At 37.3% G+C, this 14,634-nt stretch overlaps 1 protein-coding gene across 2 annotated transcripts in view; it reads left to right on the top strand.

Annotated features, from left to right (window-relative positions):
* Window positions 1-9,972, top strand: part of HAPLN1 (hyaluronan and proteoglycan link protein 1) — a 69,062-nt gene extending 59,090 nt beyond the window's left edge. For both annotated transcript variants that reach the window (XM_010982004.3, XM_064482174.1), the window contains 2 exons: window positions 7,202-7,504; window positions 9,536-9,972. In XM_010982004.3, the coding sequence (XP_010980306.1) occupies window positions 7,202-7,504; window positions 9,536-9,825 (593 nt within the window). In that variant the 3' untranslated portion in view covers window positions 9,826-9,972. The remainder of the gene's footprint in view (window positions 1-7,201; window positions 7,505-9,535) is intronic.
* Window positions 9,973-14,634: the final 4,662 nt, after the last annotated feature.

Here is a 14,634-nt window from a genome sequence, read left to right as displayed (position 1 = left end):
TTTGGCTGCATTGACAAAATGCTTTTCTTCCTTATGTGCGTAAACTATCAGTGTGTGTTTGCTAGAAACTCCTTTCACATTCCAGCGCAGATTTGTGGCTTTTGGAAAAATATATGTTTGATCCACTATCACATACCTGAAGATCTGACCTTCTGAATCCCACAGAGTACCATCACATGTATGCACGTTTATTATACGTATCTGATACATTGCATGATACATTGCACGGTGTTGTAAAGTGCATTTCCGTGACCTTCTCTTGTCGCTCTTGGTTGTAGTTCTTGGCTCCTGATTGCATGCCACCTTGTCCTTTCAGTTTTTATTGATTCACTTTAATATCCATGAACATTGGTATTATTCAGGATGAAAGAAGCAGTTGGCTTAGAGAAGACAATCATCAAATATTAATTGCAGGTCAGTTTATTTTTATCAAAGGGGCATCAGGCCATCAGGCAAAGGACAGAGCCTTGAACTAGTACTAACAAGATGCTTACATTAGTCCCAACTTTGCCAGAGTAAGTTTTGAAACCAGAGCAAGTTACTTATCCTTATTGTACTTTGGCGTCCTCATCTATGAATGAACTATATTATCTGCTAAGTTATGTTTTCTTCTAAAAGCCTATGTTTATATACCACAGTACTTCATAACCTTAAGTAATTTACATGCCATATTTATTATCTCCCTACATTTATTTTAAAATAAATTTTAAATAAATAGAAACTAGTATAACTTGCCAGAAATAGAAGGAAACCATAAAAATAAATATAATGAACACAAGATATTTCTAAATTATAACTGAATACCTGCTTCAAGTATGGCTTTGAGCATGAACCCTGCTCTCCCTTTGTTTGAAAAGAAGATTCAGCACGTGTTAAGAGGACAATACACTGGAGGGTCAAAGGAGATGTCCTTTAAGGTACAATTAGAGATGCTGAGGGAACTGTAAGAGGAGGGATTTTTCCTGCCTAGGCCTTGCACTCTCCCAAATCTCCATGTTTTCCATTCTTTTGGAACACTTCTCTACCACATAATACATATGCATGTGACTTAAGTCAATATGTCCAAGAAACCAATGTAATTGATAAATATTCTTTACAAGTGCTGTTTTGGTGCCACGAGACACAAAAAAATTCCAACTCTTGGTTCCTTTTATTCAGCAATCTTACAGTCTATTAAAGATTCTAAGAGACTTTCAAAAGTAAAAACTTTAAAATAAGGTAGAATTTGGTAAACTAACTAGGTACAAACAAATTGCTCTAATCAAATACACTATTTATTTTGCTCACTTTCAGTAATCCTCCCTTGACAGATGAGACTTAGAGAAAGCTCCCTGTCTAAGGTAACACGGCTAGGAGTAAGGGGTAGAGTAGAGCTGGAATTGGATACCAAGGGCACTGATGAAGCCTATGCTTTTGTCTGCTAGGATCTGGGGAGGGTGCAGGAAAGAGAACATTTCTGTTGCAGGGTGGGGGGGATGGAGGTCGCAGAAAGGCAGCGATGTTTGGCAGCTTCAGTTCTTCTGTTTTCTAAGGATTCTTAAGGGCCCCAAAGTTACTTGGGAGATGACCTAGGAACTGTCCTTTGGCCATACTGCATTAAATGTGCCTATGGCAGCTGTTAAATTTCCCTCACTGCAGAGGGTGTTTTTCCATCTCTCTTGTGTACTGTGGAAGGGGTGGAAATAGTCATTAACCAGAGGATCTGTCCTGAAATAACTGACATTTTCACATTTTACATTATATACATGAATCCATTTCTGAACAACTGAAGAAAATATAATCCTTCAAGAATAAGATTAAATATCAGCTCTACCCTGAGCACCCCACCTCCCCCCAGTTTTAATGTTTTCAAGAGCACTATATACAGATTTCCATTATAGCTCTATTCACCTTTTGTTTTGTAAATATTTGCACACTCATCTGACTTCATCTGCTAAACAGGATCTACTTGAAGGCAGTCAAGTGCCAAAAACAAAGTTGATACTCAGTAAATAGTTTATCGGTGACTGATACATTGGGTTTATATTTTCAAATACAAAAAAGTGTGCATGCAGTGGAGGGGCTGTGGAAAGCACGCCAAAAGAAGAGATAATTGATTTTGGTCATGAAAGGTGAACCTGGTTCTTTCAAAGGGTAAAGAGCACGACAAAGCAGGAAAGAGGACACCACAGGTATGAGGGAGAAACTCTTCCAAGGCCAAAACGTGAATCACAGATGCCACAGACAGCATCCAGCTTGACTGGTTTAAGGCTCAGCTTGGCAACAGGGTATGATAAAAAATTTTTACCTTTTTACTATAACCAATTTCAAACATTTCAAAAAGTACAAAGATTAGTATAATGATTCCCCAAAAGCATCACCCAGCTTCAAAAAATGTCATGATATAGCCAATCTCATTTTATTTTGCTTTATTTACTCCTACTCCCACTGTAATTTTCAAGAAAAACTCAGGACATCATGTTATCTATATATACTTCAATATGAGGTAAAAAATCGTGTTTTATTTTGGGGGGGAGGTAATAAGGTTTATTTATTTATTTATTTATTTATTTATTTATTTATTTATTTATTTATTTATTTTAAATGGAGGTACTGTACTGGGGATTGAACCAGGACCTCATGCATGCTAAGCATGCACTCTGTCACTGAGCTATACCCTTCCCCAAGAAGTAATATTTTAAAATAAAGTTACAAAAAAATTTTTAAGATAGCCACAGTACTATTACAGAATAAAATCTGAGGAACCTTGGTTGCCAACCTGAGGATGGACATTGTGAGGAACTTGACAATTTCCACATAGTCTGGGGTAGATGTTCCAGGTGCAGCAATTACATACATAAGAGGTGAAGGCTATGGTAAACCACATGAAGCAAGAGATACTTTGTGGTCACCATTTATTAGCTTTTATTCCAGGTTCTGACCTTTGCAATTACATCCTTACATGTGACCATCTACCAATCGGGCAAGCAAGCTGCACTCCAGCTTCTTGTTGATCTTCTAAGATGCATAAATAAGACCAGGGAAGCATATCATTTTAAATGTCATGATTAAGCTGCCTTTCCAACTGTAATTGTACAATGTCTTTAATCATATTGGCCCTTTAATACCAGATTAGATGCTATGTCCTTCAAAGAATTTTTCCAATTAGGAAAAAATCCTTCTTCTTCAAGATGTCCAAACTGTATGGTTTGTATTTTAAAGATTTTATTCTATCTTGGATTCAGATTTATATATGATATATATATCAAGTCATAGACTCTTTGCAGGAAGAGGCCACACCCCAAACTCAAGGTATCCTACAGTGCTGAGCACAATGCCTTGCTCTTAGTTGTGATTTTTCTTTCAATTTTTAAAAAATCAAATTTTATTTTCCATGAATAAAAGAACAAAAACAATTTATTTGGGAAGTCAAGTAAGTAAAATCCTTTAATAAAAATTAAAAAACCCAGTTACTAGTGTAACAACTCTGACAGTTAATAATAAAGCTATAGTTCCACACATGTAGAGGTCTCCTGCTTCTCTGTAATTTGCTCTTGCCCATTAATCTTTTCATCCTTGTTTCTTTCCCTGTAAGATAAACCTGCAGAACAGTTTCATTATAAATCAAAAAAAAAAAAAAAGTTCATTCTACAGGCAAAATTCTAAAAAGACAATTTCTTCAAAATTCTAAAAAGCTAGTCTCTTCATAGAGAATTATGGTAAGTGTAATTTCTAACAAAAATTTCTCTGGAATAAACTTTTTAAAACATGCTTTACTCAAAGCCACTGTGGCTCTGTGTTCCCGCATTAAAATGTCTGATTATAGAGACTAACTAAATAAAACTTGCTAGAAGGGTAGATAGAGACTCACAATGAGGGAAGACCTCACATGTTCTACAGCAACACTCATTCATTCATTCACTCTCCTATGCTGAGGATACAGTGGAGACGAAGACAGGCAAGGGCTGTGCCATCATGGAGTTAAGTGTTTATCTTAGTTGTGATTTAAGATCTATTTTTCATATCACAGTGATTAAAAAAAAAAAAACTAAGTCCTTTTGAAAGACTGACCCATGTGTAAGTGGGAATTAGTTGTGGAAATACAATTTTTTTCACATAGAATCCTGGATAGGGTAAAGCCCTCTGATTACTACCAGCCACTCACACTGCTAGAAACAGCACCCAGCAAGAGACAAGCCTGATATGAATGTAACACAGAGAGTATCATTAGACATGCTTAATTAGCCTGGGCTACAGAATTCATCTGAGCAATCAACACCTACTTAGATAATGATATGAAAAACGTGGTATTTGTGCTTCCCACCTTCCATTGTATTGGACTTCCATTGATGAAAATTGGGCCAAATCCACAAAACCATAGTCTGAGAACTTTCAGAAATGGAAAACTAATTTCAGATGTGTACATAGCGCTTCTAGGCACTCTGAGAGGCACTGAGGGAGGTAAAATTGTGTTGCATGGTCTTTACCTTTTTATTACCAAAAATACTTACTTTACGGAGTTACTGAAATTTCCTTTACTTTTTACATGTACCATGGCATGAAAACTTTTCATATGTCCAACAAGTTGATATTTGCCAACAACTAGGATGAATGGAACTGTGCAATTCTATCTTAAAGAATGTGTTTTTAAAACATATTTCAATTGACTAAACTACTCACATCATGTGATATTATTCTTTTCCATGTGTTGTATCATCCTTATTAATCCCCTTTGTAGTGATGCATACCAGCCCTTCATGGAAAAGTAAAGAGCTTCTGATTACATACTTTGATATCTAAGTATAAAATTATCATACTTGGAAAGTAATCATACACCCTTCCTTCTCACAAATGAAAATTAAACTTTTCTTATTTTTGCGATGCCAGATGAAAGCAATCACCATTCGCTCCATAACTCAACTGTAGGAATTGCACATTCTTCCATAAAGCCAAGAAGGTTTCTGCAATTATAGTCTTAGCTGTTGAAATCTTAACTAGCTGGAAGTAAAATAAGTAAATAAATAAAATACTAACAAACATGTAGTTCCAGAAATGACCTCACTTGTACAAAACATGTGATTGTTGAAATGTGTGCACTAAATGTGTACAATACAGTGAAACTTTTAAATGTTGGTGAAGACATAGAAGTCGACTTTAATTTACTTGGAATGTGTTCTTTCTAGCAGCATCAAACATTAATTAAAATCTGCTAAGTAAATCCTTGGAGTTACTATAATAATAAGTTGACCATTTATTCTTACAATTGAAAAATAGTAAAATTTTAATATAGGATTTCACTTTGACTTTGCCTGAAATTATGTTAAATTTAAAAGGAACTCAAAAATATATTACACTGGATTTGGAACTGAATCAAACATAATTCAATGGTTAATCAAGGACAAATTACTAAAGAAAAAATTTTCCGAGTGCTTATGGGAGTCTACCAAATGCAGTCTGGTGAATTTGCACTGGGAGACTGTCTAGGTCTTTAAAATTATTAAGTTAAAATATCCTACATTCTCCACTGTTACCATCTTAAGCCATTTGGAAAATGGAATTCCACCTAAATGGTTGAATTCAGGTTTAGATACTTTGATATTTTCTCTCACTTAAGGTCTAGCTGCCAAGGAAATCTCTACTGGGTAAATTAGATATTTTCCTTTTTAATCAGCATTCCTGGGATTGCTGAGGGAAGAGGACAGCAGGTGTGAGGGGCAGGGTAACTACAGCAGCTCCTTCCAGCGCAGACTCTGCTCTTCTCTGAATGCCTGGGCACAGCCCTTCTTAGAAGGAGTGGGCTTCCCCCATCCCCATCCTCCCATCACTGCAGGGGGCAAAGGCAAACCACAGAGGCTTTTCCTTCTTCCACTGGCTCCAATTCAGCTTACAGATCCCTCAGCCAAGAACCTGAGGAGGCAAGATGAGATCAGGAAGCCTTCCTGGATCTCGGCCTCTAGTGGATGGTGCCAGCTGGACTGCCCCGGAGGGACAAACGTGTCCTGCAGAGGCCTTCAGTGGACGCGACTTGATTTAGGCTATTGAAATGTCCTCTTGAAGGGTCTTCCAGGACAAGTTATAAAAGAAAACATTTCCTGTGTACTGGTTACACTACCAGTGAATTGTGCATTCATCTTGAATAGGGTCTGCACTCACAAAATAGCACATTTGGTATAATCCACCAAATTACTGTGTCAGTTGGACAGTTTTTTACATTCTACATGCTAAAATATTAATTACATCTAATTATTTTAAAAAATTCAAGGCAAAGCTTTGAATAACCAGTCAAAATTAATTATCTTAGCAACTATGGGAGAGCCATTTTGATACAGTGGTCCTTCATAAAGTCTAACACTTTGCTTTCTTACCATGCAATCCTTCTCCTTTAATGAAATTGTGCAGAAAGTTGTAAGATAGCTCAATCACCTCCCATGATTATTTGACAGAAAGAAATGCTTTTGGAAAGCCAGTACATCTTCCCAGGCAAAGCCAAGTGCCAAGTCACAGTGTTTACATTTCCTAAAGGTTTTTGTCCTCTAAAATATTTAATTCTTTGGCATTAACTTAATCAGAGGATGTCTATTTTGTTCCTACCTTGTATAGGACAAGCTTCTGAAAGTCCCCCCTCTCCATTTGCAAAATAAAATGTTTTTAAAAGCTTAGTTTCAGTTTGCAATACATAAATATGGAAGCTGAAAAATGTAATGCAAATATTTTAAAAAGAAAGTCATTATTCTAGTCACACTGTTCACAGGCAGAAAAAAGTAAGGCAAAGAGCTATACTAAAAGTAGAAACAGATAAGAGAGCCATGATGCTTCTTGTGGAGGGGCCTCACTATACAAAACTGTCTTATTAACAAGAAATAAGACTGCTTTATTAGGTTTTTGTTAGATATACAAAAGGTAAATCCTCAGGGAGGGCTATCTGGAAACTATAATCTTCAGATGAATCATTTAAGAAAGGAGAATTGTGAGGCTTGAGTTGAACTCTTAGCAAAAGAGGTAAATCACCAAGTTATCAGACCAATCAGCTAACTGTGAGACGCTCAGAGCTGAGAGGCTGTTAGGAGCAAAATGGGACCAGGAGAAAATATTGCAAGTTGAACAAAAACTGCCCCTTCTTCTGATGGAGATTCTACTATGTTTTTTCCCAAGTTAAGTGGGACTTGCTCATAGTTCTTACTTCTTGTGCCACTAACGATTCCTTGCCTTCCTTTCTGGACAGGTGTGGTATTCCCTTATTTTCCACGACTCGGGCGCTACAATCTCAATTTTCATGAGGCACAGCAAGCTTGTCTGGACCAGGATGCTGTAATTGCCTCCTTCGACCAACTGTACGATGCCTGGCGGAGTGGGCTGGACTGGTGCAACGCTGGCTGGCTCAGTGATGGGTCTGTGCAGTATCCCATCACGAAACCAAGAGAGCCCTGCGGAGGCCAGAACACAGTGCCTGGTGTCAGGAACTACGGGTTTTGGGACAAAGATAAAAGCAGATACGATGTTTTCTGTTTTACATCCAACTTCAATGGTAAGATATTAACCATACTGCCTTGTTTCCTATCCCAGAGACTAATACGTACTCTGATACATTAAACTTTTAATCTTATCTACTTAAAAAAAAAAGGAAAAAGCTTTGAAGTATCGCTTCAGATATAAAAAGTTCTTTAATGTCCTGATTTTTAAAAATTCACAGACGTCAAGCATAAGTACATGTTTCCATTATTCTTTGCTTTTATTGCATCCAACTGTTATGATGAAATAGTTTAACTGTCATGTTGTATGGAGTCTTTTTTCTTACTGCCAAAGATGCTGCTGCCACTCTGTGCTTCCACGGGCATAGATCTCTCCATGACGTAAGGGCGGCTTCTGTGTTATGCTCTCCTCTTCTCTAAATTACACTGTCAATTTATTCACAGATGATCAGCAAGGCTTAGGATAAAGAGAGCTTTATCTCTCTGATAAAGAGAAAGCTCAGGATAAAGAGAACTTGGCAAGAAAATTAAGTAGAAATAATGCTGGAGGTAAGAACAGAAGTGAGAGATCCAGGCTGCATCAGTGTTGATGATGGATTCATTGAATTCGGCACAAGTCCCCACCCTGTCTTGCTCCATCTAGAACCAGGGACGTAACATATGGGGCCCAGTGCAAAATGCGAATGTGGACACCCTGTTCAAAACTTAAGAATTTTAAGATGATAACAGTAGAGAATTAAACCAAGCATGGGGCTCTGTGTAACTATACAGGTCACAAACCCATGAGGCAAGCCCTGGCCCCGATATTTTATATATTAGGTTCCTGGCAAGATGCTTTGGGGAAAACAGCAGAGGATCAGGGATCAACACTTTCTATAAAGGGTCAGAGAGTAAATATTTTTGGCTTTGTGGGCCATATGGTCTCTGTTGCAACTACTTGATGCAGCTCTGTAGGTTACAACACAAAAACAGCCATGAACAATATTAAACAGATGGGTGTGGCTGTGTTCCATCTAATAAAACCTCATTTGACTTGTGCACTGTAGTTTGCCGGCCTCGGGCATAGATGATAGAACTAACCCTCTATTAATGTTCCAGTGGCCTCTATCCTTCCTCCAAATCACATCCTCTTAGTCTAGAAAGAATTGGCAAGCATTAATTTAGACTTCAATAATCTATGTTTAATAAAGGCCAGGGGGATGTCACATTACAATGTGTAATCAGACAAGAGAGTCTGATTTTATTCTACCTGAAACTAAAAGTCTGAAAAAGATCTTCAATCAGTGGGTATCACTTTAGTTAGTTGATGTCATACTTTATACACTTTTTGCATGTTTAATACAAATTGAAGGAATCCCAGTAATTAACACTATTCAGTATTGGCTGAGACTAACTTGCTCTTTCTTGTGAGATCAAGAAATGGTTAGGTGTCAGGGCTCCCACGGAGGGAAGTTGGAAAATAAACAACTCCATCCTCTCTGCTAGTGAGTGAAAGACTGGGTTCGCATTCTGAGTCTGTATAATTTATGGCAAGTGACTTCCTGTATGTTTTGCATTTTCATACTGTAGTCTTTGAATAAGAATAATGTCTTATTGATACCTGTAATGAAAAGGACTTGAGGGCTTTTGATTTTTTTTAAATGGACTTTTCTGTCAGGAATGTTTTTTGATCCTTTCACATTCAAATTGTGCCTCTCCAGAAACTTGCGCTGGGGTTCAGTCTCGCTACAGCTAGAATTTAAATAGCTCTTGCTTTCAACATGGGATTCTGTCTTCTCTAGTGCCACAGAAGGGCCCTGTTAGTCACTCATTAGTGAGCAGAAACCGCATCTGTCCTTCCCCTTTTCTTTTCTACAGCTCTGAAAGGGCACGTCTGAACACATATTAAGGGGCCAGGAAAAAAACTAATTTAATGGCGCACGACCTAGGGGGCACTACATTTAATTGACCATCCTATGTTTCAAGACCTTTACAGACAATGCCCTACATCTCCCTTCACTGAGAACACTTCCGTCTGAGGCTCCACGCATCCCCCCAAGCTCCCATGCAGACGGGGCCACTAACCCTCCCTCTCCCTCTCCCCGCAGGCCGCTTCTACTACCTGATCCACCCCACCAAGCTGACCTACGACGAAGCGGTGCAGGCCTGTCTCAGTGATGGTGCTCAGATCGCCAAAGTGGGCCAGATATTCGCTGCCTGGAAACTCCTGGGATACGACCGCTGCGATGCAGGCTGGTTGGCAGACGGCAGTGTCCGCTACCCCATCTCCAGGCCAAGAAGGCGCTGCAGTCCCACCGAGGCAGCCGTGCGCTTCATGGGCTTCCCAGACAAAAAGCATAAGCTGTACGGTGTCTACTGCTTCAGAGCATACAATTGAGCGTGCCCCCCGAGCGCGGCGGGTTTAGTCATTAAGAACATGTGAAAGGTTTTTTTTTCCAATATGAACTCATGCAAGTTACCAAAACTGTGATAACCCTTTTTTACTTACTGTAAAGAGTCATTTTCATAAAGATCAATTCATTAATTTGTTTTTGTAAAGCTATCATTCAATATATATTATAAAGTAATATAATTTTAAGGGAAGCACGACATAAGGGGGCTTTAGAGCCAAACTGTTTAGGCTATGTCATCCCAACGAAGTATCCTTTCACGATCGGGGCATGCAATAGCTTGACCATTGCTAGGATTAAATTAAGGAAAGTAAAGCTACTCAGAGCAGCAGCTGCCACAAGCACAAATTTTACACATTTGTACAATTTTGAAATGCACTACGATGAACAGATTAGAGCAACAGGTTTGAAATACAGGCTTCTTTACCTAAACTGAGATTCCGAGAGGTTGCACAAAACTCAGTTTCACAAGGGAACAATCTCATTTTTCTAAAAGTTAGTATTTCAAGTCTCCAACAGACAGAGTATTTTACTCTTTAAAATCCTGCCTTTTTGACCAAAAAAAAAAAAAAAATCATATGGACTCCAATGCGTTATGACAAGCACAGTTAAAACCCCTTAATAATCCCATTTATATGAAATATGACACTAAAATGAGCAGATAATATTTAACCAGACTCCCACCTTCTTCTAATTAAAATTACACATGCCTGAGAGAAATTGTTTTCTTTTGAGTAGCTTTACTGAGTTATATTTAAATTCTAAGGGCCATTTGCTAAGCAGCATTTAGCATCTACTCAGGGCAGTTATATAGATAAACTGCTGGACAGAAAAATTGTAAAATTTAGCAGCTTGATTTTATGTTAGCCTATGAAATGTTATTGTCCTATAAAAATAACTTTAAAATATTTAATATTTCCTTCTTATATACATTACATGAAAAAAATTTAAATCATAAAAGGAATAAACAACTATATTTGCCTAACCAAGAAATAAGAACCCAACTTTTCAAATTCTTGTTATTACTATTTGTATAGACTCTAGAAAGCCCAACTGGTGCCTGTGTTTGGAGAAAAAAGTCAACAAAGTAGTTTTAAACCTTTGTCCATATAGAAAATCTGGTCAGTGATGTCATGTTCCTTGCTGATCATCACTATGCTTAAATGAAATGCTGAAGCTGTCATCAAAGAGTTTACACCAAAATCTTCAGGGCTTTAAATGAAAGGGTAAGATCAGCTTCAGAAAAACAACTTTCCCCATTAGCAGCTCCAAACTTAAACAAGGCTCGGTTTTCCTATATTTTTATGACTGTTGAGACCCCACAGGGACCAATATTTGTATTCAAATCACATTTCACAGTTTCCCATTGTTTCACAATGAGTTCTAATAAATGGGATTTAGTATAATAATCCAAGTATGACATAGCCGGTATGCTTTCATGAATGTTTTTATGTAGATTTTCCTACCATGAACATAAGTAAATAAATCTTTTTCCTGAATTGATTGTTGTTGCATTCAAAGCTCTGTAATAATTCTAATAAATTTACTCTATAAATGTAGAGTTATGTGTGTGGAAGGTATAGAACAACTGGAAGTCCATGAAATCATAACTATATCCATACATTACCTAGACAGAATATTGTAAATAAAAGTAGATCATTTCTTTTATCAAAAGCATATCTGAAATTTTCAGATGCTTTAATACTAAAAGATGACAATGTATGCACGCACATTTTTACATCAGGTTGGACATGAGAATTGTACAAAAACGTAAATCCAAAGAGATTGTTAGGTTTAACTCAAGCACTGCTGATACAAATAGAACTCAAACTTCTAAATTAAAAATACCTAAATGGTCTAGGATAAGACGAATATATTATTTAAAGAATACTATCTCCAAAACAGTGACTCTAGTACCTCAAATATGGGGGGTAGCTCATTGGAGGAAGCCCATACTTGAATGATTATTACCCACGTTACAAGAATTTTAGTGGAACTGCAAGTGGGAACAAATTTCTATTGAAGCAGATCTATAATTTTCAGTTATTGCTGTAGAACTTTACCTTTATAATGTTAAGCATAGTAGCATTTCTTAACTTTTGAATACTTACTAGTACAGGAATTGGTGCTGATCAAAATCTCTGGAGTGACTGTTAGCTGATTAAAATCTATACTGACTGCACACCATTCTTCCATGCTTGTAAAAATATATCTTAACAGAATGAATACTGCTGAGCAGAATTTTTATCTTCTCACTTCTCCCAAAGGATCAGAATTCCCATATTCTTTTGGACTCCTCCTTGAATAAGGGTTTCTTTTTAATGTTCTTATTTTGCCATTTTTCACCAAATAGCTATTTCCATACTTCATTCCTCAAGATATCCCACTGGGAATGTCTGAAAAAGAAAGGTTATCCTAACACAATTCCTAACAGAAAGCCGGTACAACCCTGGCTAATTCAGAAATTGCTCCTCAGACTTGGGTACCGAGAGCATCAGGGGGTTGAGATGGGAGTCTGGGTTAGGAAATCTTATTTTGATCATTTTGTCCATAATCAACACTTGACCCCCTGAAGGAACTAAGGTTATCTGCACATTTCACTGACACACCTACATTTGCAAACCTAAACAAAAAGAAATGATTCACAGAAAAGACAGCATAGGAATGAAAACAAGCAAGTCACACTAACACTGGAAGCCATCTTTTAATGACTGCTGCCATATTTTATCACAGTATTTTTTAGTCAAATATGGTATCTGTAAATTTAAACTTTCTCTCATAGCAAGGGGGCCGGTACCTGTTAAAAGTTTTATTTTATGCAATAATATAGTCGCTTATTATTTTGGCAGTTAGAAGTAGACTCAAAGGAGATTCCAATTTGGTTGCTGGCAGCCATACTGGGTTTCTTGATTTCAGTGCTCCAAAGAATATGGTGGTCTCATGGAGTAGCTGACCACTAAGGAGGGAAGGATGAAAAGGGAATTACCTATCAGTTTCTAGCACAGAATGCATCAGGAATGATCAATGGATAACTGACATAGTTTTGTTGAGAAGTTATCTGTATCATAGCTCACTACTGCCAGCGCAGCAATGATGTACAACAAAAGAAATGAAAAATAGAAAAACCATATTAAGCCACCTGATTAAAAGGAAGTCAGTATTTAAGGGCATCTAATACCTACTGAGTATAAATCTGAGGAGAAGAACCAATCTGTATTACAAAAAAAAAATGTTTTCATTTTCTGTAAGATATAATGAACTGGTAAACAAACATTAAAAGTCAATTTTGTGTTACTGCAGTATCTCTTGATTCTTCTGAGTTGTAGAATCCTAGCAACTTTATTGTGTGTGTCAAACTCTGTAGATACATTATTTCAAGAAAAGACATGTATTCCATCCTTGTTCTGATACATTTGAGTTCAAATTGTAAACACAAAGCAATTTCCACTTTCTGGTATTTTGCAAATTTAACATCAACAACAACAACAAAAAGTATATCTATGGTGCTGTTAAATCAGCAACAGTACTATCCCAAAATCTATTAGCTCCTTTCTCTTTTTATATGATCTAAGTATAATTTGTTTTGTTCACCAGGTTAGCAATTCCAGAAATCTGTGGTGTTACTGATTAGATTAATGTATGAGATGCTGTATGACTTCATATGAAGTCATATGAATATGAATATGAATTAAAAGATGGATTTTAATTTCCTTACTAAAGTCCTCTCTAGGACTTTACACTCCAATAACAAGGAATGTATTTGTCAATATTTCTATCACTTCATGAATTTTCAACGTGGAAAGTAGTTTCTGGATATTCCTGGTAGTTTGAAATGGATTCCTGAGTGCAAGAGATTATGGTTGGTGCAGTGATTTGAATGCAAACACACCTAAAACAATTTGAGCTACTGACAGTCAAACAGAAAAGTGCACTTTAAACTGCTTCCCATACTTATTTGGAATACACTGAACAACCTTCAAGAACAAAGTCCAAGGGTAACATGAAATTAAATTATCTTCTTTTAGTGTTTAAGTTCTCATACTGATGAAAGATATCATCTTTCCTTTGCCAGCACATTTCTTGTTTTATTAAGGCTTGGTCGTGAACAAACCTGCCTGGTACAAATACTGGAGGGTCCCTGGGAGTTTCATAGTGCTTCAGCGAAAACAAGTTAAACTGTCCAGATGTGACACCCTGAGTTCCCTTCCAAGTGACAAGGCTTAATACTAAGATTGTTCTTAAATAGGATGGACCCTGTCCAGGATAGTCGGATATGCAAAGATAGTAAGAAAAAAAAGAAAGAAAGAAAAAAGAGAAAGAAAAGCGGCAGCAAAGCACTGTGGGGTAGGTAGTATGAGGGAGACAGGGATGAGTGAAGAAGAAACTGACACCAAAAGTGCAAGAAGAGGGTATTTCTCTTCCCATCTCGATGTCCTGGGCCCTTGATTGAGGATGATTTAGGGGCACAGCTTAAGATGGCTCTGTAGTCCTCACTTCTCTACAGGTGATATATTTAGGAAACTGACAGCAGGCTACTTGCTCCAATCTGAAGGAGGAAATTCACTGCACACACTTTTTTTTTTTCACTAAGAGCAAACAAAGCTTATTTATTTTCCCTATATTTCTTTCAGGCCAATAAAGTTTTGTCACCTCCATAGCCACTCATCATCTGAAACAACGTGGGTCAGCCCAGAGGGTAACTCCATGCCTCTTCTCAAATCAAACAACTTTCCTTCTCAGCTTATCTATGTCCACTGGGGCTGTTCAGTGTCATATGCCTCAGCTGTTAAAAGATG

This window comes from Camelus dromedarius, chromosome 3 (genome assembly GCF_036321535.1).
Source record: "Camelus dromedarius isolate mCamDro1 chromosome 3, mCamDro1.pat, whole genome shotgun sequence".
In the NCBI taxonomy this organism is placed as follows: domain Eukaryota; kingdom Metazoa; phylum Chordata; class Mammalia; order Artiodactyla; family Camelidae; genus Camelus; species Camelus dromedarius.
Note: the sequence above shows the minus strand (reverse complement) of the source record. Positions and strands in the feature narration are given on the sequence as shown.